Below are 24126 nucleotides of genomic sequence, written 5' to 3'. Positions count from 1 at the left end.
GATCCAAAAATGTTAGCTGTCAATCCTGCCTCTAAGGAGCTAATTTTCTCAAGCAGAGCCATGTACACAGTAATACCAATCCAGCAGCAATAGGAAGTTGGCAGGAGAGAGACACAGATAAAGTGCTATAGGAATTCAGAGGAACAGCAGCATACCCTTGCTCCGGAGGTTCAGGAAAGAGTACAGAGAGTTGGATGATTGTGCTGGACTTACTAGATGGCTAGTTACTTAAACTAGCAAGTGTTAGCAAGTTGAATGGGGTCATTCTATCCAAATCTGTGCCTTCAGCCAGTCTTTTTGAATGTCTCTGCCATCCATTCAGTTGCTTATGCCAGAAACTTGCTGTCATTTTAGGCCTCTCTTCTCTCCCTCTGTATCTTTAGGTGGTCAGCCGACTCTTGCCTTTCTTCTACTTAACCCTCTTTCTAATCTCTCCACTCTGTCCCCACCATGACACTTCAGGTGTCACTTTTTCCCTAAATTAACTGGTAATGGCCTCCTATTTTTCTTGACTCTCTTTTGCCCTCCTCAGCTGATCTTTCACACAGCTGCTGATGTGATGTTAGAAAGAACATTCAGGTGTCTGTGTACATACTAGATTCTCAGGAGAGAAGATTAAACTGACTCAGAAAAAGTAGAGAATATAGGTAGAAACAGAATGGTACATGCAGGGAACTAATCAGGAGTTAATAATAATAAGCTGTTGACTTTAATGGAAACCCCTCTTAATGTGACTTAAGCAAAAGTTTGAGAAACTCATGCTATTTAATATGTCTAAGATCAGGACATGCAGCAGGGTCTCACAAAGGGCAGGAACCAGGGGTTAGAAAGTATTCAGGGACCAAAACACCTTTCTTCCTTTCTGTTTCTCTGTCGTCATGGTCTTCTAGAACTGCCTCATTCTTCTGTTATCTGCATATCAATTTCTTACATTGTAGTGTGCTTCTAAGTTCCAAATTTCCATGGCCTTTGCCTTAGTGACACAAAGGCCAATTATTATTCTGATTCCCAATTTCAGATTCCTGGGAAAGAGGATCTGATTAATCAGCTGTCTGCCTCTAATCTGATCAGCTACAGCTGTGAAGGTGGTTCATACTGCATACAGGCACCCCTTGTGGGGGCACATTTCTTAGGAGGAAGACTGTGGGTTGGGGTGGTACTCCAAATGGTGTCAGTAGCAGTAAGGGAGAAGGCTGTGACCATGAGCCTTCCATCTGGCCCATAAGATCGGATGGGTGGTAGTATGATCAACCAAAGAACAGATGTGTGAGGGGGCCGAGGATGGGCTTAGTGTTGAAGCTGTTGAATTTGAGGTGCCTGTGGGTTATTTATCAACAGATATTTATAAAGTTCCTACTTTGTGCCAGACACGGTGCACAGGGAGTTCTAGAGTCAGACACATGCTGTCCTCAGGTCTCCAGTGTGCTTTTGGCTAATGGATATGGAGCTAGAGACTAATTCGACTATGTTTGCTGGCTTGTGTATTATTTAACCAGACTAACAGCTTAGAGAACCAAGGTTGTCAGCCTGGGGAACACTAGTATTATGAGGCATGTGGAATAAGATTTGTTAAGGGAACTAGCCATAGACATCAGAGAAGAATAAGAGAAGGGAGTACTCAAAAGGTTGAATGCTTTCAAAAAGCAGAGTAAATTAAGAGTTAGACGTGTCTTTTGGATTCAGCAGTTGAGAGGCCACTGGTTATTTGTTAGAACATGTTTTTAGTTGAGTTCCAGAGAGAGAAGGTAGATTGAAATGCATTGAGCAGTAACCAGGAGGTGAGGAGTTTTGTGGAGAAAATGCCTTATGTAGTTGAAGAGTATACCTATATAGTGTCTCTTGAATGATAGAAGTTTGAATGCTTAGTTCTTTGGGGTTAGGGGAGCATGTTGAAAGTAAGGTACACTTTAAGTACATTCCTAAAAGGATTCTTACTCAGGGTGACCTTCATATTGTGCATAAAGGGTCAGATGAGGTTTCTTTCTTTCATCGTGCCCCCCAAATAGTAGGGGAGTGGGAAAAGACACAACACACTTTTTTTTCAGGAATTTTGGAATACTGCAAAATTTTACTGACATGAAATTTAATTTGGTAATTCCTCCAGTTTATTGATAATTACTGCGGCCTTTTGTTTTTAGTTACTTCATTTGCAGGCACCTGTAACTTTGAGTTGCAAAGCTTAATTAACACTGCAAGAAAGTGTAATAAACATGAATCTCTGTTGTTTTTTTTTTTTTTTGATTAAGAAATATAACTTGGTTCTTAGTGTATTTGATTCTGAGTTGTTCTAACTTTCATTAATGCCTTTTAAAGGATAGAAGTAGAAGATTGGAAATAGAATTTAAGATGACTATGTAGAAAACATTAGTGATTATGAAAACAGTTGACCAGCAGTTTGTTTAAAATTTTTTTCTTGCTTTCCTAGATTTTACATGCTTTTAATTCAAGGTTTGCAGATAAATGATTATGTGTGCCATCCTGTCTTGGCCAGCGTTATTCTAAACTCCCCTCCTTTGTTCTGCTGTGACTTGAAAGGGATTGATGTTGTGGTTCCTTACTTTATTTCAGCTCTTGAAACCATTTTGCCTGACAGGTAAGCTTTCATCCTGTGCTAGTATGTCAGTTGTTGGTTTTGGCCTGGTGTATTTTGGTGCTTCCTGCCCGGTTTCCCAGTTTCTCCTGTCCAGTGGTCTTCGTAATCCAAGGGCTCTCAGGCCACATTAAATGAGAGTTAGAGCATCCAGACCCACCTTTTCCCTGAACTCCTTCAGTTCTGATTTGTCCATGGGTGTGTTGAATCCTTTCTGGCCTGGTCTAGAGCGATAAGAGTAGCCCCAGCCCATAAGTCTTTTGTAGCATAGGCCTGATATTTTAAATTAATCCATCAGATTCTAGTTTAATTTCCTAACAGTTTAACAGTGCGATTCTCTCTCCCAAAAAAACAAATTACAGAATATAAACTCAGTGGAAAGTAGTTTCTGCATTCTCTGTAAAACCAAACCCAGTATTTGTATTGTGAAAAATTAGCGTAATATATATTTGGCAATAGCTAAAAACATACTTGAGTTCAGAAATACTAAGAGCTTTGGTTTTTTTTTTTTTTTTGCAGAGAGCTCTCAAAATTCAAAAGCTATGTAAATCCAACAGAACTGAGACGATCTTCCATTAATATCCTGCTTTCTTTGTTGCCCCTCCCACATCACTTTGGCACAGTCAAATCTGAGGTAAGGTTTTATTAAAGTTTTTCGTATTCTGTATGTTTTGTGTGCTAATTCAAGTCAATATATATTTTTAAGATGGAACAGGAACTGTCTTAAAAATTTCAGATAATTTCAGCTGAATCAGCAAAGTTAATTTGTGAAGGTATTCCTTCTGTCACTCAGCCATTCTACTATTTCACGTGGTGAGAGGCTGGTGTGTCTGATCCCCTATGTTGTGTAATAGATAGATTTAGCACGGTGGCTACTATCAGTCAGACTGAAAGCCCTGCTCATTGGACTGATCCTCCCTTTGTCCGCTGTAGCAGTTCCTACAGGACTGTAGTGTGCCGCAGCAGGTGATATTAAATGTTATTTGTTTCTTCCGCAGGTAGTCCTGGAAGGAAAGTTTAGTAATGATGACAGCTCTTCTTATGATAAACCAATAACTTTTTTGTCACTGAAGTTGAGACTTGTGAATATACTAATAGGTGCCTTGCAAACGGAAACGGACCCCAACAACACTCAGATGATACTAGGTTTGTGTTCACACATTTTTTCTGCAAGTGGAAACCCAGATGCTGTTGTTGATCTCAGGCATCTTGAGGCAGGGGGTCAGTGATAGGAACCTAAGCGAAGTACAGCCCTACTTAAATCTTAATCAGAGGCAGAATTGTTTGCTCTTAAACATGAAAAAAATTTGAAGAGGTGAGATGAGGGAAGGAACGCATCAATTGTCTTGGTAGGTCATGTTGGCTTAGTTTTTTGTGTGTTCTTTGTTTTTCTCTTCTGCTCTTGCCCTTCCTCTCTCCTTGTGTCCCCTTTTTCTCCCCTTTCCTCTCTGCCATCCTTACTTCTACTTCTGCCTTTTCCTCCTGCCCGTTAGTACGTGCAAGGCTATTTGGAGTTGGGTGTAATTGTGGAAGTCATGACAGAACCTGCCAAAAGGAGATTGAGGAGTAGCTGTTTCTTCCTCCTCCCTTTTCCCTTATTGTTTCCTGTTGGTTTTCTAATCATACTGTTTTGAATGACTGTTCATCATTATGGCCACTTCTATATTTTAAACCCTTATCACCTCTCAACTTGGTTACTGCAGCTGTCTCTTACTATACTTTTTTGTTTTTTAATCAAATCCAAGGGCGTGGTCCTAGGTACAGGTACTCTGAGGAGAAAGAAGCAAATTGCACAGCTTTTATCCTTGAGCAAGTCTCATTGCAGAGATTGAAACACCTTCACAGAGTACTCAGATAACAGCAGAAGGCAGTGCTGATTGCATGTCATGTTGGATGTCTTTAGTGTTGAGAGAGGATAAACTGAAAGAGCAAGGAAACTTCGTAGGGGAAAGTGGAAATTAAATTGGATCTTAAAGGGCAGGATTTGAATAGGCACCAGTGAGGTTAGGATTTCATTTCAGGAGGGGAAACAGCAAGGCTGGAGAATTTATGGTGACAGTAGTGGTTGGAGTGGGTGCCCCGTAATTATAGTGTGTTATGCAGCAAGAAGGGAGAATAAATAGAAGAGTAAATCCTTCATTTTGGAAAGGAGTTTAATAAACAGAGGTTAAATCTCAATATGAGAGAGCCTCCACGTTGTAGATTTTTAGATTGTTCAAAACACGTATCACTTGAAATCAGATAATTTCTACAGTTGATGGAGTATTTAGTTCTGCTTTATCCTTGTTCTGTGGAAGCTCCCCTTGTATGTTCCAAGGAAGAGTCAGTTGTCACTCTTGCATAGTTTGGCAGAACTATGTCTGTTCTTTCTATCCATAGTGCATGGGAGCACTCCCCCACTGGGTTGAGTAGAGTGCAGGGTTCACCATCTTGTTTCTTTACTAGTTTCTAGGGCTATGAGTTCTTGGTGATAAATACATGCAGCTTGCCTTCAGAATATGCAGTGGGCAAGCCCTAAAAGCATTCTTAAAAAGCAGTTGGTCAGAAAGATATAGCTGTGGATTTTCACTTTGTTATTTCATACTGAAAAGATCAGAATCTGGTTTTAAAATGTTCCATAATATTTTTCTTAGTTTATATTACCCTTGAAATTGAGATGTTTACATCTAGTCTTTTACACCAATTTAAAAATTGGTCATGTTTTTATACAAAACAAAGTTTGACGTTCAGATTTATTTTAGAAAAATGTCATTTTAAAATTTGGGGGGCAGATCAGAATTAGGTCATTTTATCTTATGGAATTTCCAGGAATACTCTGCTAAAATAATATTCTTGTCTTTGCTGTTAATTGAGATATTTTGTCCATTTTCATATTCTTGTCATGTATTTAAATGTATTTTTTTTGCTGTTTCAGGGGCAATGTTAAATATTGTTCAAGATTCAGCACTTTTAGAAGCCATTGGTTGCCAAATGGAGATGGTAAGAAGCATACAACATGTAATTAGTCAGAGAATATCAACTTCTGTTTTTATGTAAATTATATTCCAAAATATCTGTCCTTGTGTTCTTAAAGGCATTTGTTTGTAGATTCAGCTCATTGATTCAGCAGGTCCTTTTAGAAATATTATCTGTTTTGAAGTTTCTTACCTTTCGGTGTCTCATCAAGTCCCTGAGAGATTCTGCAGGACAGAAATTCCAGCTAAACAGTGTCTTTACTCCTGGACAGTATTTACCTAAAGCTTTTATGTCTTTTGCTGTGTTGGTGAATTGGCTTGAATAATCAGAAAAATTCCCATACTCTGTGACTCCTTGTATCTGTAGTAGATCTACTGTTTGCTGTAAACAGCATCTAGTTTATCCTTTTCTATCTCAGCTGCTCTTTCTGTTCCTCTAGACCAAAGTTTGAAGGTTTCCCCAAAGCACCAGTGCTTCTAAATCAGAAGTACTTTCCAGAGACTCCAGTGCTCCCTACTTCTGTCTGCAAGATGTGTGATCCCTCTACCTGGAATAGAGGCAGGCAGTTGGTGGGAGAGGAATTAACCGAGTATACTGGGGTGAGATGAGTGGATGCAGGATGGGTGATCAAATTATTATTAAGGAAATTATGTTCATGTCCCAGTAGGTGGCTAATAACAGTCATCTTACATGGATAAAATGAATTGTGTTTGTAGGGGAGATGAGGGAAGTCTTTAGCAGATACCTTCATTAGCTCCTGTACATATAACAGTTGATCTTTATCTATCTATATATATATACTAATATATGCTATATATACTAATCATATATTTATTATTTATGTATTTTATGTAACATTGGAAAGTTACTGTTATTTGTTTATTTGCATTTTGTTTTTTAAGATGTATTCCTATTCTGAAGTTTTGCTTGGGAGGCACTAGGGTATTTCTTTACAGACCCAGAACCATTAACTATTGAAGTCCAGTGAAGGTGGAAAAAGTCTGATCCTTTTAAACAGCAGCAAAGACGATTCCAGAATGGGCAGCCTCTAATCATCAGACCCTTGATACCACCAGTAAATGGTGTTTATGTAAAAGCACCACAACAGTTTTAATCCTTTGTCAATTTTTATCTATGTTTCAGTTTGTGCTATTTAGCTGGCACGTTCCATTTTACCAGCATGGCTTTTAGTAATTGACTTCTGTCCATATTTGCATATTTGATTCATTTTTTTTTTACCAGGGTGGTGGAGAAAATAACTTCAAGAGTCACAGTCGCACAAATAGTGGTATTAGTTCAGCGAGTGGTGGAAGCACAGAACCCACAACTCCTGACAGTGAAAGACCTGCTCAAGCTCTCCTGAGAGATTATGGTAAGCCATGTTTAGTTTAGTTTAGTTTTATTTTTTAATCTAAAGTTGTAGAAAAACTTTTAATGCCCAGCTATATAAAACAAGCAGAGAAATTTTAAACTAGATTTTCATATTCATGATTTTTATGTACTTAATATAACAGAGAAGCTATTAGTCTAAAACATTATGAAAAATAAAACAGATCTTTTAAATTTAGCGCTACAGTTTTTAGTAGTTAGATTTTGGATAGTTTCTTAGATTTTATAAGTGATTTATAGGAAACATTTCTGAATTTTGTACCAGGCACTAGTAATTCAGAACCAAATAGGATTTAGGCATTGCCTCAGAGTCTAATGGCAGAATCAGTCAGTATTTCAGTTTTTGCAGTGTCATGAGGATGGGTAATGGTTTATGCATTAGATGGCAACCCAAAGGAGTCTGCCTTTGTGTTTGAAGCCTGTATACCCTATGTCTGGTTAGATTCTTCAGTCACAAAGAGTAAGGAAGCATTTGCAAGTAGAGCATCCTATTCATAATGTCCTTTACCGTGGCCAGTTGCTTTCTGGGTTTTGTTGAGTTTGTGGGTGCCTTTATGTTTTTATGCATAAATACTAGTGGTGTATTGAATCTAAGATTATTAATCCAACTAGATTGGAATGAAATCTAGCTTCTTAGATGGAGTTTAATGTTTTAATCATTTGGAGAGTTTATAAGCCCAGGAGTCCAGGCATGTTTCAGTGATTTAAGTTTGCTATAAATATCCTTCAGCTTGTCAGATATATAAGGTCATTATGTGGCTATTTAACACATTTAAATATTGCATTTATGAAGAAGTTATTTAAATCGTTATTTTATTCATTATGCTTGTGTTTAAATATAGGTGAAAATTTGTTTATTTTTCCTGCTTCTAAGACACGTTTAAACTAAAGAATTTTTGCATTATTATATGTGTTCTAATATAAATGTTCGAAGTGGTTATTGTTTGTTTCAGCATTTTGAACTGGTGTTAGTGAGTTCTGCTTGTAATGTCATAAAATAGTTTTTACTAAGAAATCCAGATTTGTGTTAGTGTTGCATGAATGTCTCTCTTTAATGATCATTCCTTTTTCTGTTGTCACTGCCCTCTTTCTGATAGGATCGACAGGTATAATGTCCCTAAAGCTTCCTTTATAAATTCAATTTAGTTTGTCCTAATTTATTATTAACTGACTAGTAATTACTTTTAAATATAGAATTGGAGGCTACATAAAAACACAGTAACTTGATTATTTAATTTTTTAAGAGTATTAAAGTTGTCTCAGAGAATTAAATGTTAAAGTTTGCTTAAAAAAGCATTGCATGTGACTTTTGACAATATGAACCCTGAAAATAATTTCAGCAGATGCTTTAGGATAATTCCCAGCATCTGAAGAGATTCTAAAATTTGAATTCCTTCCTCTATAAAATTCTAAGGAAATAATTGATAGCCTTTTGATTTTTTCATTGTTTTTTTTTTAAATGTAACTCTGTGAGTTAATTTGGAAATGTTGAGATTTATACTGTTATAAGAATGATATTGAAGCTTTCAAATCCCAGTGGATGTCTGTGTGAGAGTACCTGAGCTGGGAGCTAGAAGCTGCTCTGGTCCAGTGTGTGTGCCCTGCGCACCATTGTTCAGTCAGGCTCAGCTGCTCAGGCCAGTGGGGCGGGGAGCATAACACTGTGTGGGTGCCCGTCATGCTCACTGTGGCTGCTGTGGTCTGTGCCTAGTGGAATGCTGTGCTTCTCGTTACTAATGCTTAGTTGTTTTCCCTCCCTGTGGGATGTGGCATTGGGGTTATATCCTAGCTCTTAATACAGATTCAGCTGCTGGGCTCCTGATTCGCAGCATTCATCTCGTCACTCAAAGACTCAATTCCCAGTGGCGGCAAGACATGAGCATATCACTGGCAGCTCTGGAGCTCCTCTCTGGACTGGCAAAGGTGAGATGACAGTCCCTTTATTTTAGCCCAGCAGCCTTGGAGTATGGCTCTTTTTTCTGTATCTCCTGACCCCCTTCATGTCGGTGTTGCAGTCTTGATTATACTCATCACAGTTGATATCCAAAGTGTGCAAAAATGAGCCTCCAAGTGAGATTTTACAAAATGATCTTTACTTTTTTGTTTAATAGGGTCAAAGAGTGTGAATGATATTTTTGCTGTTAGATGATAGGAAACATTTCAATACTTGCTCTTCATTTGCACATAATGATAGAACACCGGTTGATTTTGTGTTTACTTATAATACCCTTAAATTTTCAGCATGATATTTTGTGCCATTATAAGATCATCAATCATCTAATTTTAACAAATAAATACAGATTTGGCGACGAAAGAAAAACTTATCCTAAAATACACCATTTGGGCCTACCTGTGACTCTCCCATCTTCCATTATCAGAGATAAATGGAAGTTGGCTGTACTTTCAGATTTCTTTCCCAACTGTTTATCTATTTTGTGGAACCTTAGAGTTGGGTGTCCATTTGCATTTCTCTCTCTCTTTTTTTTTAATTAAAGTGAAATTCACATAACATAAAATTAACCTTTTGATGTGAACAATGCAGTGCCTATTAGTACTCTCACAGTGTTGTGCAACCACCCCCTCTTTCTGGTTCCAAAGCATTTATCACCCCCAAAAGAAACCCTGTACCCATTTAGCAGTGTTTCCTGATCTCCCTTTCCCCTTATCTCTAATAACCACCAGTCTGCATTCTCTCTCTGTGGATTTACCTATTCTAATATTTCATAGAAATTAAATCATATAACCTGTGACCATTTGTATGTGGCTTTCTTCACTAAATACGTTCTTGAGGTTCATTTATGTTGTAGGAAAAAGTCTCAATCTCATTCCATTTGTGGCTAAATGATATTCCATCATATTTGTGTACCAGTTTGTCTATTCATTCCTCTGTAGCACATTTGAGCTGTTTCTACCTTTTGACTCTTGTGAGTAGTAGTGCTGCTGTGAGCATACATGTACATGTGTTTATTTGAATGCCAATTTTCAGTTATTCTGGTTATATAACTAGGAGGGGAATGGCTGGGTCATATGGTAATTCTGTATTTAACTTTTTGAGAAGCTGCCCAACTGTTGTCCTCAGCAACTGAATCACTTTACATTTCCACCAGTGATGTAGGAGGGTTCCAGTTTCTCTGAATCTTCACTAGCATATAACTATTTTCGTATCTGTAAAATAGGCAGGATCATCTTGTGTGTAACACCTGGTCACGTGAGGATGAAGTGAAATACGTAGAACACTTTGTAAACACAAAGGTGATATACACGCATAAGGTGATGTTGTCTGAGATGGTAAACTTTAAGCCCTCATTTTATAGATGAGGGGACAGGTGAGCAGAGGCTGTGACTTACCTGAGTCATGAAAGGCAAAATAGACAAGAAAACCTGAGGTGTTCTCACCACCACTTAGAGCTTACCTTTACCTCAAAGATTCTCAAGCATAGATGTAATGGCCATAGTTTTGTGAGGAGCAGTTACTGATATAGGAGGTAAGAACAGCCATTTGTGCAATGTGCAGGACCACATGGTTTTTGAGAGCAAGATACTGTTGACTGTGACCGTCAGTACCCTTGCAGTAGTAAGGAATAATTAACCCTAAATGGAGTGCTGTCTAGACCTACCAAATCATAAAGGGCTGACACTACCTGATTTCATGACTTGCTATAAAGCTGTGGTAATCAAAACAGTCTGGTATTGGAATGGATTAGATAACTAGATCCGTAGATAGAGCGGGGAGTCCAGAAATAGATCTGCGTGTGTATGGACATTTAATTTTTGACAGAGGTGCCATGATAATTAAAAGGAGAAAGGATAGTCTTTTCGTCCAGTGGTGCTAGATCAGATATTCGTATACAAAAAGAGAGAGAAAGGAATGTTCAATGGTGTAACCATTTTAGAAAACAACCCCCTGGAGTAGGGAAAGGCTACCCATTCCAATATTCTGGCCTAGAGAATTCCATTGGGGGCTTAAAAAATGTGTCCATTGGGTCACAAAGAGTTGGACACAATTGAGAAACTTTCACTCACACTTCACAGGTCCTTAAAAAACTAAACATACACCTATCATATGATCTAATCAGTCTACTCCTAGGAAGTAAGAGAGCATAAACTCTTACAAAGTCTTATACATAGCACCTTTATTTGTAATACTCAGGAACTGGAAAAAATCCAAATGTCTAACAGATGACTGGATAAATTAATTATGGTATAATCCATATAATGGAATACTACTCAGTAGTAAAAAGGAATGAAAAATTGATATACACAAGACTCTGGATAAATTTCAAAACAATTCTGTTGAGTAAAAGAAGCCATACTCTCCCCCCACCCCAAATAGTACAATACTCTATGATTTTATTTATATAAAACTATAGAAAATGCAAGTTAACCTATAGTGAAAAAAACAAATCGGCAGTAACCTAGGGAGGGGACAAAAAGGAGTAGGGGGAAGTTTTGGGTTTTTTTCCTGGGGAAGTGTTATAAAGGTTCATGAGAAGATTAAGGGGTAATGAATATGTCTACCGTCTTGATTGTGGTAATAGTTTACAGGTGTATACTTAGTCCAAAATTTATCAAATTGTACACTTTAAATATGTGTAGTTTACTATATGTTAATTATACCTCTGTACAGCTGCATAGAACTTTGTAGCCGATAGAGCATCATTATGGGGTGGGTTAGGGGGCTTAAAAAAATGTGTACATGTTCCATTGCCAGCTCTTCTTGTGATCTATGGCAGTGATGAGTAGTTGTACCCCAGCAGTTTAGGTTTTAGAGCATGAAAAGGGATGCTAAAATGAAATTTTACTGTTTTAGGGTTTGAAAAATGCCCTCTCTTTTTATAGAGTGTATATGATAGTACATCTGAAATATTATATTCTCAGAAAGGCTGGGCCTCCGTGTAGAGGCTTTGAAATTGGTACGGTGGTTCCTGGCTAACTGTGTTCACCAAACGAATATGCTCAGGTGAAGGTGATGGTTGACTCTGGAGACCGGAAGCGAGCCATCAGTTCTGTGTGCGGCTACATTGTGTACCAGTGTAGTCGGCCAGCTCCTCTTCACTCCCGGGACCTGCACTCCATGATAGTGGCAGCTTTTCAGTGTCTCTGTGTCTGGCTGACAGAACACCCCGACATGCTTGATGAAAAGGTTAGTTTACTAGGTATTAAAACAGAAAATAGGAACCAAAATGTATATTGGGAAAATATCTTTTAAAAGAGAATATCTAAATTTAAATCCAATATTGCATACTTTAAGCTGAATATAACTTGTTATATTTCAGGAGAACACTTATCCTATTGAGTGTAACTGAAAAACTATCATCATGCTTATATAGTTGATCCTTGAATAACATAGGGTTGAACTGTGTGGGTCCACTTACATGCAAATTTTTAAAAAACTGTAAATACTATTATATGATTTGTGATTGGTTGAACCCATGCATGTGGAGCTGTGGATAGGGAGGAACTGCATATATGGAGGGCTGACTTTAATTTATATGTAAAACAGAAAAAAAAAAAAGAAAAAATAATTTATATGTGGATTTTTTTATTGTACTGGGGATCGATGCCTCTAACTCCCCTGTTGCTCAGGGGTCAACTATATTTGATTGCAGATTAACCCATAGAGAAATTCTTTGAAAGATGGAGCTTTGGATAATTTATCTGCAAACAATCAGGATTGTGTTTTCTTGAAAGGATGGTAGCCTTGAGATGGCCAGAAGGTACTTTGGTCACCTATCATTAGACCAGAAAGGGAAGTTGATAACCAGGCTGCAAACCTAGAGAACACCTTGTTCGTAAAGGTTGCTTGTAGCTAAAAATTTCATTTCACAATGTTTCTTTCATTTTAAGTAAACGCAGATTATCTAGGCTGCTTTCTCTTACCATTGTAATACTTTTCTTATGGGAAGACAGTTATAAAAGAATGCATAGTGTAAATAAAAGAAGAGATATCAGGCTTATTGGAAAATTATACAGAGCTTTATGTAGTTTATAAAAATAATACCATTGGTTAAATCTTAGTCATTTGCATGATGACTTATAGCATTAGGATACCAGAAATTGTTTTAAAAGTATACAGGTTAAAACAAAACAAAACAAAACAAAAAATGAAAGTATACAGGTTTAGCTGAATTACTGTTATATCTCTTTCAGTTATCTTTCACAATTTATAGTCCATGATAATTTTATAAGAATGGTGACTGATAAAATTGAAGTGAATTTATCATTACTTATTATCTAGATCTCTTAATACTCAAATTTAGATCTTTAAAGAAAAATTTGAGGGGGGGGCAAGTTTATTTAATTAAATTATTATGAAGTTAATATGTACCTACCAAAGAAAATGAGAAATTAGAGTCCCACCACCAAAACACAACCAATGTTGACCCTTGGATGTATTTCCTTGTCTTCTCATAAGATAGATGTATTACAAAAACTAATCTGCTTTTCCTTTTTCTAGGATTGCCTTAAGGAAGTGCTGGAAATTGTGGAACTGGGTATTTCAGGAAGCAAGTCCAAGAACAGTGAGCAAGAGGTCAAGTACAAAGGTGATAAGGAGCCAAACCCTGCCTCTATGAGAGTAAAGGATGCTGCTGAAGCCACCCTAACATGGTATGAAAGTGACGTCACAGGGATTGTGTCTAGGAGTTAGACAGGATTAGATGTGATCCTGTATTGTTTCATCTCCTCCCCACTTGTTCAACATTAAGTGACATAACCTGATTTAGAATACTTTTTCTCCAGAAATAAAATGGAAAAGAAACTGTCTTGTTCTTTTGGACCAAAGAAACCAGGATCTTGAGGCTAAAAGTTTGGGTCCTTGTTTTTCTATGCTGGCTGACAGTAATTCAAGTCATATCATGTTAGAGCTAGAAAGGATCTTGGAGAGCCTTACCCACACCCTCACTCTGATGGCTGAGTCCAGAGATTTCGATTACACCATTACCTCTTCTGCTTTCCAGCTTAGTGGTTTTTATTCTGTGCTACACCATTTATATTACATATTATAGGTTCATTCAGCCAAAACTTATAAACATCCTCTTAGGAACTAGTAATAGAATTGTAAAAATAAATCAGGTTTAGTTTCCACACCCAGAGAGCTTCTAGTCCAATAGGGAGGAATAAGATATGAACACAAATATCTATAATATTAGCTGGAGAATAAATGCTCCAAGAGAAGGGGTACATATGGAATGCAGGTGTGTTGGAAGAAGGGAGTGAATACTTTCAGATTCAGGGAAGTCAGATTCCTGAGGAAAATCACATTGACCTGACTCTCAGAGAATGGATAGTTTGAGCTATAAGTCAGATTGCAGGGGTGGTTACGGCAGCAAGAGAAGATTCCTATTTCAAGCATTTGGTAATGAAGGGACGGAGACAGGTTGGTATCTTGAAAAAGTAGCAGAGAGAGTTGAAAGTTTATGTTTGGCCGGTTAGTTAGCAGAGTAGAAAGAGGGAAGAAAGGCAGTTTATTGACTGAAAGAGACAGATGGAGAAGATTGGGTAGAATTGGTACAGTTAGGAAGAAGTGGCTTATGAAAGGGTAAGTGTGGACGAGGATCCAGAAGAACATAAGAAGCAGGGAGGAGGAATGTCAGATCATACTGAGTTGGCTCATCTTGGTCTTCTTAGTAAAAGTGGTAAGACAGCTTGTGGGCTTCCCTGGTGGCTTAGCGGTAAAGAATTTGCCTGTAATGCAGGAGACAGGGATTTGATCCCTGGGTCACAAAGATCCCCTGGAGAAGGAAATGGCAAGCCACTGCAGTATTCTTGCCTTGGGGAATGCAATGTATAGAGCAGCCTGGCGGGCTACAGTCCATGGCATCTCAGCAGAGTCAGATACAACTCCCTGACTACACAAGAAGACGGCTTGCATAAGATTTGTATGCAAATGAGCCTTTTCCAAGAGAACTTGGGGCATGCACAATAAAGTTGGGTTTATTTCTGTTCCTCATGGGCTTAGGTTATTCAGTAAAGTTTTAGAAGCATGCTTGCTTTAGTTCATTCCTGCTCACTGTGCTGATGCTGGGCTTTCAGTGACTGTGGAGGTTTGGCTGATAGCTGGAAAATCAGATAAATGTGATTAATTACTAGAAATAATTATTAAAGTCCAGAGAGAAGACCATGTGTGGTCTGGGGTGGACTTAAAAAGGTTATTAAAAACTAAGATCTGATGTGTACCTTGAAGAATAAAAGGGATATGGAGAAAGGGAGAAGGATATTTCTCACTGGGACTCTGCATTATATAAAAATAAGTTTGCTCCATCCTAGCCTATGGATGGGACATTCCATTGAGAGTATGATTGGCAGCAAGGTTTGGATATAAGCCCAGAATGAGCAGAGAGTCATGCTTGTAGCCCTCAACCTAGGCAGGAGTTGTCTAGGTGGCTCATCTTATCTCTGCTGGCAGCTCTACAAAATGCCTCATGTCTTCAAGAGGGCCCTAAAGAGCCATCATGAAACATCCAAAACCAATTTTCTCTGTTCCCACACAGTTAGAGCTTTGTGTCAGTATCATGACTGTTTTCCAGCTATGCAAACTCAAAATTTTGACTCTTTCTGTTTATCTCTGTTTTATCTGTCTTTCCCCATATAAACTCAGTGACTAAGTCTGGTAGAATTTAATTTTGAAAGTATTTCCTCCATTCCCTCAGACCTCAGCATCCTAGTCCAGGCCCTTCTCACTTTCTGTCTGATTTCCCTATTTTCAATCTCTTACTCTTTTCATTTTGCATTCTGTTACTGAACTCATCATCTTAGATACTGTGCTTATTCTGCTGTGTGAGTGATTGAAAACAGAAGATTTCTGTTTATTGCCATATGCTGTGAAATTTTTGGTCTGGTGTTCAAGGCCCTCCTTGAGTCCCCACTCAAACTGTGATCTTTCCTAGCACAATCCTTCTGCCCCAGCTGGCTGGCCACTTGTGGCTGTGAACTGCACGTGTTCATACCTGTCTGTCTGCTTCCCCTGCGTTTCTCTTGGCCACATCCTCCACTGTTAGCTGCTCACATCACATCTAGCTACCTTTGTGGAACCTTCTTTGATTACTCTGCTTCTTTTCCACACCTCTGTGTTCATTCAGTCTGACCCTGCCACACTACATGAATTCTATGGTGTCATGATCACACCTGGTCGTATTTGATACGTGGTAGTCTTAGCTCCCCACCCTGGGTAGAGGCCCCATTTCCCTTTTTACACCCCTCACAGTGTGAGCACACAGGAGATGGCTACAGAATGCAGATCAACTTGTTGGTGGTTTTCCCCTTGCTGTATAATATACATTAGGACTCTTGGAAGTCATTTCAATAGCCCCTCTGCTTAGTCATTTTTAAGAGTTATTTACCAAGTTATTTAGCCTCTAATTTGGGGATACTTTAACCCCCCAAGTGCCCATTTCATTTTAATTGTTGATAACTTGGTGTTTACATCGAGCTGAAATCTCTCCCGCTTTAACTTCTACCCATTTGTTCTGATTCAGACTTTTGATCGTGAAATTCTTTTTTTCCAGAGTGGGGATATCTGAAGACAATGCTTGTGTTCTTTTGTTTGTTTTTTATTTTACATTTTGGCTGCATCCCCTGGTAGGTGGGATCTTAGTTCCCTGACCAGGAATAAAACCTACACCCCTGCATTGGAAGGCAGTTTTAGCTGCTGGGCCACTGAAGGAATTCCAACAATGCTCATGTTCTTTCTCATTCATTTCTGCCAGTACCTTTAACTGTTTTTCATATGACAGGGATTTAAAGTACTTTTTATCCTAGTCATTTTTCTTTCAGTGGCATTGGTTTGACTGTGTACCTCTTTAAAGGGTGATCACCTTTAAACTCTGTAGAATATTGTATTTTCATTAAAATTGGGTTTTTGAGAACCTAGTCAAGGCAAACTTTAGAGGCTTTTATTTATTTATTTATTTTTTAACACATTTACCTTTTGTCTTTCTCATCCTGAACACTTATTTTGGGGTGTTTGGATGTAATATATAGAATTTTACATTTAAACTTGAAATTTCTTTATGTAAGATTTACCTTATTATTTTTAATCTTTTAAGATTCTTTTGGATCCCAGCTCTTACTCTGTCTGGTAATATTAACTCTGCAGCTCAACTTTAGGTCAACTGCAGATTTAATGAGCCTGCCCTGTGTGTCTTAATCAGAAACTCTGATAAGAATATTGAACAGAAAAAGACTGACAAAGCACATGATAAGAGATTTCCCTTCTGGTTCACAGGGATTTTTAAATCTTATCTATAAGTTTTTAATGATATACTGGCAAGTAAGTTGCATGTCTTAATTTCAAAGATACTTCTCTGCCTTTCCAGTCTAGTCATTATCAAGAAGAGAAAATGTAGTTAGGCTGGTGTGATTTGATCTTGGTGACCTATTCCCTTTCCAGCACCCTATATTTTGATAATGTCTTAAAATCTTGCATGGAACATAAGCTTACATGGTCCATATGCTTGTGACAGCCATCTCTGTTCCATATTAGAAAACCCATGTTTTTCCCATTACTGGTTTTCTACAAATCCTTAGGCCTGAACTCATCATGAAATTCTCCTTGTCTTTGAAATTCTTAAATAGTCCTTGTCCTAGGAGGAAAAAAAATGGAGGAAGAAGTATCTGTTGAGCAGTGTTGTCTTCTGTTATCAGAGAGATTTGGGTTCAAGCATTAGAATGAAAGAGAAGAGGAGAGGCTACTCAAGCTGAGAATTGCAATGATGAAAGTAGTGGTGGGGAATACTAATTTTCCAAATGAGTTGCTTTGGAAGGGTCTGATGATATTAGGACCACAAGATGAAATCTTTATGTTTTCTTAACAAGATTCTTTCTGTGTTTCAGTTTCTTAATTATGAAATGGGAATAATAATGGTTCCTATTTCATAGGGTTGTTATAATAAATAAATAAAATGTTATGTGTCAAGAGCTTAGCTCTAGACTCTGGCACATAGTAAGTGATATTGTATAAGTTATTACTACTGTTCCTTGAAGACATGCAGGAATCTCTGGATGTAAACATTTTGGAATGTTTAGGCTTGATCAGTTGAATTCTAATTTAAAAAGTATTTTTTTCTTACATATTCTCATTTAATAATTACAGCAATCCTGTAAGATGTAGCTACTAGTGCATCTAGTTCCTGGTCTGTAAAATGAGGATAGCTGTTCATGGCCACACAGTGAGAGGGCAGCAGGTCTTGGTTTCTGGTCTTTTAATGATCACTTATCTCTTCTGAGCCTGAGTTTCCTCAGCTGGAAAGTTGAGGGGATTTGGCTGATCTTCAGATCCTTGTCTGGGTCTAGAATGCTTTAGCTAGCATAGTCCTTAAACCTGGAGTGTGCATATTTTTAAAATATATCTTTAGGAGCTTCATGATTTGGAAGTATGATTGGTCAGGTCCCCTGGGGAGCAGGCTTTGAGAGAGAAATTTACCTGTAAGAGGTTTATTGGAAAGTGCTGTCAGGATCAACCCTTTTGGGGGAATGAGGAAAGTCAGACTGAGCAGAGGGAAGAACCAAACTATGATGCATTTGCAGCAAAGAGCTCTGGAGCTGGGCTGGCCCTTCAGGAGTCTCTCATGTTGGAGCCTGGGTACTGGGAATAAAGTGGTTCTCATTGGCCTCTCCAGGACTCAGCTGAAAGTTAGGGCCACTGTCTCCCTGTATCTGGGGCAGTGGATCTTTCCAGTTTTGGAGAGGGAATCTGGACAGCACACTACAACATCCACCACAGGGAGTAAATCTGACCCTCAAAGAGGAAGCATGGCTGTGGTCAGATAAATCTAGAGAGACAGATTGATGCATGGGGTAAAGTTATGGTCTTACTTTGGGAATTAACTGTTATCTTTTGCATTCTCTCTAGTATTATGCAGTTGCTTGGCGCATTTCCTTCACCCAGTGGTCCTGCCTCTCCTTGTAGTCTGGTGAACGAGACCACTTTGATCAAATACTCCAGACTGCCAACCATAAACAAACATAGTTTCCGGTACTTTGTCTTGGATAACAGTGTCATCCTGGCAATGCTGGAGCAACCTCTTGGAAATGAACAGAGTAAGTTTCAGCACTTTGGGCTTTTTCCATCGCTAAATCAACATGTCTATCAATATTAGCAAGCTGTCTCTGGGATCGGGGAAGGAAAGACAGATTTTAAGTAATTTTGCATTTGTCAAAAAAGGCTTCTAGCTGATAACATAATAGCAACTGAAAAGCAGAGGGTCAGAAAGTGGAATATACATATGAAATAGAATCTTTTAGAGGCTCTTAATGTATATCTATTAGAAAAGAGCTCCATAGCTGTATAAAAAGTTTATATTGATAGAATATTTTCTGTTGTTCCCTGTGTATGAAAATCATTATTCCTCTTCCTTCCTTCTTGGCCTTTGGATCCTGCACCTCTCCTGTCCCACCTTCACTCCACATTGTTCTTTTTCAGTTATTGTTGCCACCCAAACAGGCTGGGAATTGGAGGAGTCATCTTCACCTGCTCCTTCCTGTTACTCCCTTATGTATTTGGTTTCCAAGTTTCTCTTCCCTTAGTGACTTTGGCATCTTCTGTTCTCTGCATTCCTCCCAATACAACCAAATGCAGGACTTTTATTTCTAGATTATTGCAGTTGCTTCTTACCTGATCTGATTGTCCCTCCTTCCAGTTCCAAAATTCATCACCCTTCCCTCCATCCTGCTTGCTGCCACTGGTGCCTCCATCCTCAAATGTAGATCCGATCATGCCCGTGCCCTCCTGAAAATCCTTCATTGATTTTCCATTGACGCAACATGCACTGTTTTCTTCCCATCTTTCCCCCAGTTACAGCCATCTCAAGGTGTATTACCCCTGCAGTGCAGACTGCTCAAAGTACATTTTTTTTCAATTGGAATCAACCAGTATGTAAAAGAAGCATATTCTTATAGAAATCCTTATTGCTGGGAAGGGGAAGGAAAGTGAAGATTACAGAACCTTTAGGCATACAGGAACCCAGGGAATCTACAGATGAAGAAAGTAGGGCTCAGAGAGGGTATTTGACTTGTTCATGAAATGAAACTAGATGTTTCCCAGAAGTTCAGGGAAATAACCACCAGAGATGTCCTTCATGTTATGGTAAAATATAGTGATTTTAATAAGAACTAGGTGGGGCTTTTAATTGTTGCCCAATTCCAGAAGCACTGGTCCCAGGTCTTTCCTGCAGGTACCTCATCCTTCTCTACCTTAGACCTGGGATTGCTTGACTTTTTCCCCTGGCTTGTATTAATTATTCCTGGCTCCTCCTGCTTCCCACTCCCAAGCTACCTGCTATAAGAGTCTATAAAATACCAGTCTCTCCTCCAGGTTTCCTGCCTGGAAGGGTGTCAACCCTTTTCCAAATTTTTTAAGACTCCACTCCTCTCATTCTAAGTGATTTCATTACATTGAAAGTCTACCAAAAATATGAACAATTGGGATTATTTAGATGTACAAGGACATTTTAAAACAACAGTAAGAGAAGTTTGAACAAGTTTGACTGCTAGACCAGAGGAAAAAGAAAGGACCAGGAAGAAGGATCTAGGTGCTTAAGAAATCCATTCTGCGTTCATTCCCCCTTGGGATGCCTGCCAGTGGTGGGCAGCAGGACACAAAGGCATGGGTGAGTGTGACCTCAGCATCACAAGCACCCAGCCTGCCTTTTGCATTTAGACCATCTGCAACACTGACAGTTAAGAGTATTTGCCAGTATAATGTTTCCAAAAAGTGTGTATATGTACTGCTGGAGGTATGTGATAATGATGTTATTTTATGTATTTTTAAACAGGTGTTTTAAAAATATATAATTAACACACCAGAGTTCCTGGTTTTCCTTTTAAGGATATAATTTCCTTTTGAAAAAACAGAAAAATGGAAGAAAGACGTAAATAAAGAAAGTAGGATAATAGCCACAGCGGTACATGGGTATGGCAGAATCCGCAGAGGTGTTCACAAAGGAGAAGAGCGAGAGGAGTGCTGTGCCAGGGCTGCGTTTAGTAGAGGCTCTAAAATAGACAGCAGGTGTATTTTATATGTTGCCGGAAATAAAAACTTTTCCACCAACATTTTATTCTAGATGATTTTTTCCCCTCTGTCACTGTGCTCGTCCGGGGAATGTCTGGAAGACTTGCTTGGGCACAACAACTTTGCCTTTTACCCAGAGGAGCAAAAGCAAATCAGAAGGTATCCATCAGAAGTTACAGGGGAGTGGCTAGGAGTGAGTGCCTGTGTATGCGTTTGTGTGTGTTGTGATTTAAAGGTTAAATAATATTCCAACAAAAATAACAGAGAAAATAAATATTTTTGATCCTAGCCAGGTTCTCAGTGAGTTCACATCAGAATCATCTTAGGAGGCTAGAATTCCAGGTCCACTGAAATACTCTTTAAAGACATCTTCAAGGCAGGTGTAATTTCAGAAAGCTTTCTGGGTGCCTCTGACATCCACTTAAGATTAAGAAGTGCTCTTCTGAGTATGGCTGAGTCCCTTTGCTGTCCACTTGAAACTGTCACAACATTGTTAATCAGCTATACTTCTAAGTAAAATGAAAAGTTAAAAAGAACTGCTGTTCTGAAGAGTGGCCCCACCTTTTTTCATGGAATGTTAAATAAAATCTACGTACATGCCATGTGAAAAACATGTGGCCAGATCCTAGATGTCTCTGTCAACAGTACTTAGTTTCTGATTGTTTCATTTAACTGTCTAACTGGCAGTATGCTCTGTAATTTTTTAATGTACTGTATAATTTAATGAAGTCTTTCTTTGGGGTGGCACAGCTTATTTCTTTATAACAGCTGTAATTATGTGAATAAAATTTGCTCAGGGGAGAAAGTTGGAAAATGAAAATAATGAAGAAGGTATTTTAAGTCACTCTTCAGAAGTAGACAGCCTCTGTTTTAGTGGATTTTCTTCCAATCTTTTTTTCCCTTTCTGTACCTAACACTTCAATAGAATTTAGTCATTTTGTATACTGCTCTTTTCATTTTTTATCACATTGTAAGCTTTTACTTACGTTATTAAAAATTCTTTAAAACATGGCTTAATAAAATTTTACCAGCATTTGAGAGAGAAATTCACAAAATTAGAGTACGTGCCTAAAATAATTCAACATTCTTAGACGTTGCTGTTGCATAACATGCGTTTGCTCTGAGGAGCACATGCCTCTTTTCTCCTAGTGGCGTCATACCCGTCACCAATCTGTCAGCAACACTGTAAGCCACTCAGTCCCGTTAAAGACTGAGGAGGAAGGAGGTCAGAAAAGGCACTAAAACCTGTTTGACAGTTTAATATGTGCCATATATATATTTTTTTTAATCCTTGCAGCAGTCTTGTGATATGTTGTTTCCGTTTGTCACATGTGGAAAGAGAAGTCACATAGTTCATATATGTTTATTAAAGCACGGATTTGGAGCCATGAAGACCTAGATTCAGTGCCAGACTTTTTCAGTTAAGCGATGCTAAGTTTCTAATGATTGAATTCACTGTCTAGAGATGCCCAGTGGATGTCAACTTGTATGATTTGAGAGCTGTTGGGGGAAGAAGGAAGTTTGAGCCTTAAATTTGGAAATGCCTTATCTATTAGCTTATCACTGAATGTGGAAGATTCAGGCCTGGTACAATAGAGGTCCGTAACACACATATCAGTTGCAAAAATCTGTAAGTTGATGAAGATTTTTATAAAAATAAAAAAGAGTACACTGGTGCCTTTACCATTAGCAATAGTATTTGCAGATTTTTACTGAGATTCTGTGTTTTGTAACCCTAGGGAAACATAGACATCTAAGAGACCAGGCAAATACATGTCATTTTGGATGGCACCAAATGTAATAAACATAGTGTTGTTTTTTTAACAGCTTTTTGTGCCTGAACCTCGTCCAGTTCCTAAAAATGATGTTGGACTTAAATATACTGTGAAACATCGACCATTTCCTGAAGAGGTGGATAAGATTCCTTTTGTGAAAGCAGATCTGAGCATTCCAGATTTGCATGAAATCGTCACGGAAGAAGTAAGATAAATTATTACTAGCTGTTGTTAAGAGAATGACTATAAACATCCTTAAACAACTTCTGTGATCAAGATACTGCCTTTGTTCGGAATTCCTGGAGGTGGTTCTTAAGATCACCTAGATGTTTGTCATCCAGGAGGTTGCCATGTAGTAAGACAAATAGAGACTGTGGCTAAGTGAAAGGAACTTGACATCGGGCTGCCGATGTCCAAAGGAACCAGTCTAAAGGAACTGGACTGGTCTGTGGTTTCATTAGTGTGAGGGCATGATCCAACCCTAGTGGAGGATATTTGGAGAGGGGAGACCAATTTAGAGACCGTTATGACAACTCAGGCAGGGGATGGGAAGGACTGCTTTATTGGTAGTATAAAGTTTAAATATATGGCATGTCTCATAGAAATATTTTGATCCAGACAGTCTTGGATTGATGAGGGATAGAAAAGAGCTGAAGAACTTTAGATTTTAGGCTTGAGTGGCAAAGATAATAGTGCCATTTATAGAAATATAGATACTAGGAAGAGGACAGATTAGAAAAAAATTACTTGGCTTTAGATTAATTTAGGTACTTAACTAGATTAAATAATTGGTTGCTTAGGTCAAGGAAGAAGAGTTCTAAGAAATGAAAGACGGGTATGTCAGGGCATGAGCAAATAGAAGGGCAGGTATGGAGGCTGCCTATAGTATCAGATGCTGGAGAGACTAGGGGAAGGAACACTAAGAAGAGGCCCCTGGATTTTGTTATGAAATGTTGGTGACCTTTGAGATCAAGTTCAAAGGAGTATTAAAGTGTAAGGTCTGGGGAATGAATGGTAAATGAGGAAAAGGCAGTGAATATAGGCTACACTGTTAACTGTTAGCAGTAAGGGGAAAGGTTGTTGTTTAGTTGCTAAAGTCATGTCCGACTCTGCAACTCTGTGGACTATAGCCTGCCAGGCTCCTCTGTGCATGGTATTCTCCAGGCAAGAATACTGGAATAAGTTGCCATTTCCTCCTCTAGGGGATCTTCCCGACCCAGGGATTGAACCTGCGTCTTTTGCATTGGCAGGTGGATTCTTTACCTCTGAGCCACCAGGGAAGCAAAAGGTACAGAGTAGAAAATAGAATGAGGAAATGGCCTAGTGAAGGAAAGTCAAGGCTAATTTTTCTTTTCTTTTCTTTTTTTTTAAATTTAAGAAGAATCAGAAGTAGAAGGAGCCAGTGAAGA

General features: G+C 38.5%; 1 protein-coding gene across 7 annotated transcripts in view; it reads left to right on the top strand.

Annotated features, from left to right (window-relative positions):
* The window catches only part of RALGAPB (Ral GTPase activating protein non-catalytic beta subunit), a 93401-nt gene that overhangs the window by 46342 nt on the left and 22933 nt on the right, over positions 1 to 24126 (top strand). For 2 of the 7 annotated variants that reach the window (XM_027558552.1, XM_027558556.1), the window contains 12 exons: positions 2426 to 2593; positions 3110 to 3224; positions 3589 to 3736; positions 5505 to 5569; positions 6788 to 6917; positions 8032 to 8040; positions 8724 to 8857; positions 11895 to 12077; positions 13392 to 13543; positions 18786 to 18973; positions 20995 to 21101; positions 22770 to 22922. In XM_027558552.1, coding sequence (XP_027414353.1) covers positions 2426 to 2593; positions 3110 to 3224; positions 3589 to 3736; positions 5505 to 5569; positions 6788 to 6917; positions 8032 to 8040; positions 8724 to 8857; positions 11895 to 12077; positions 13392 to 13543; positions 18786 to 18973; positions 20995 to 21101; positions 22770 to 22922 — 1552 coding nt within the window. The remainder of the gene's footprint in view (positions 1 to 2425; positions 2594 to 3109; positions 3225 to 3588; positions 3737 to 5504; positions 5570 to 6787; positions 6918 to 8031; positions 8041 to 8723; positions 8858 to 11894; positions 12078 to 13391; positions 13544 to 18785; positions 18974 to 20994; positions 21102 to 22769; positions 22923 to 24126) is intronic. The other 5 variants (XM_027558557.1, XM_027558553.1, XM_027558555.1 and 2 more) reach the window with 3 other exon arrangements.

Source organism: Bos indicus x Bos taurus, chromosome 13 (assembly GCF_003369695.1).
Source record: "Bos indicus x Bos taurus breed Angus x Brahman F1 hybrid chromosome 13, Bos_hybrid_MaternalHap_v2.0, whole genome shotgun sequence".
NCBI classification, from domain to species: domain Eukaryota; kingdom Metazoa; phylum Chordata; class Mammalia; order Artiodactyla; family Bovidae; genus Bos; species Bos indicus x Bos taurus.
This window is presented reverse-complemented; position numbering and strand designations above follow the sequence as displayed.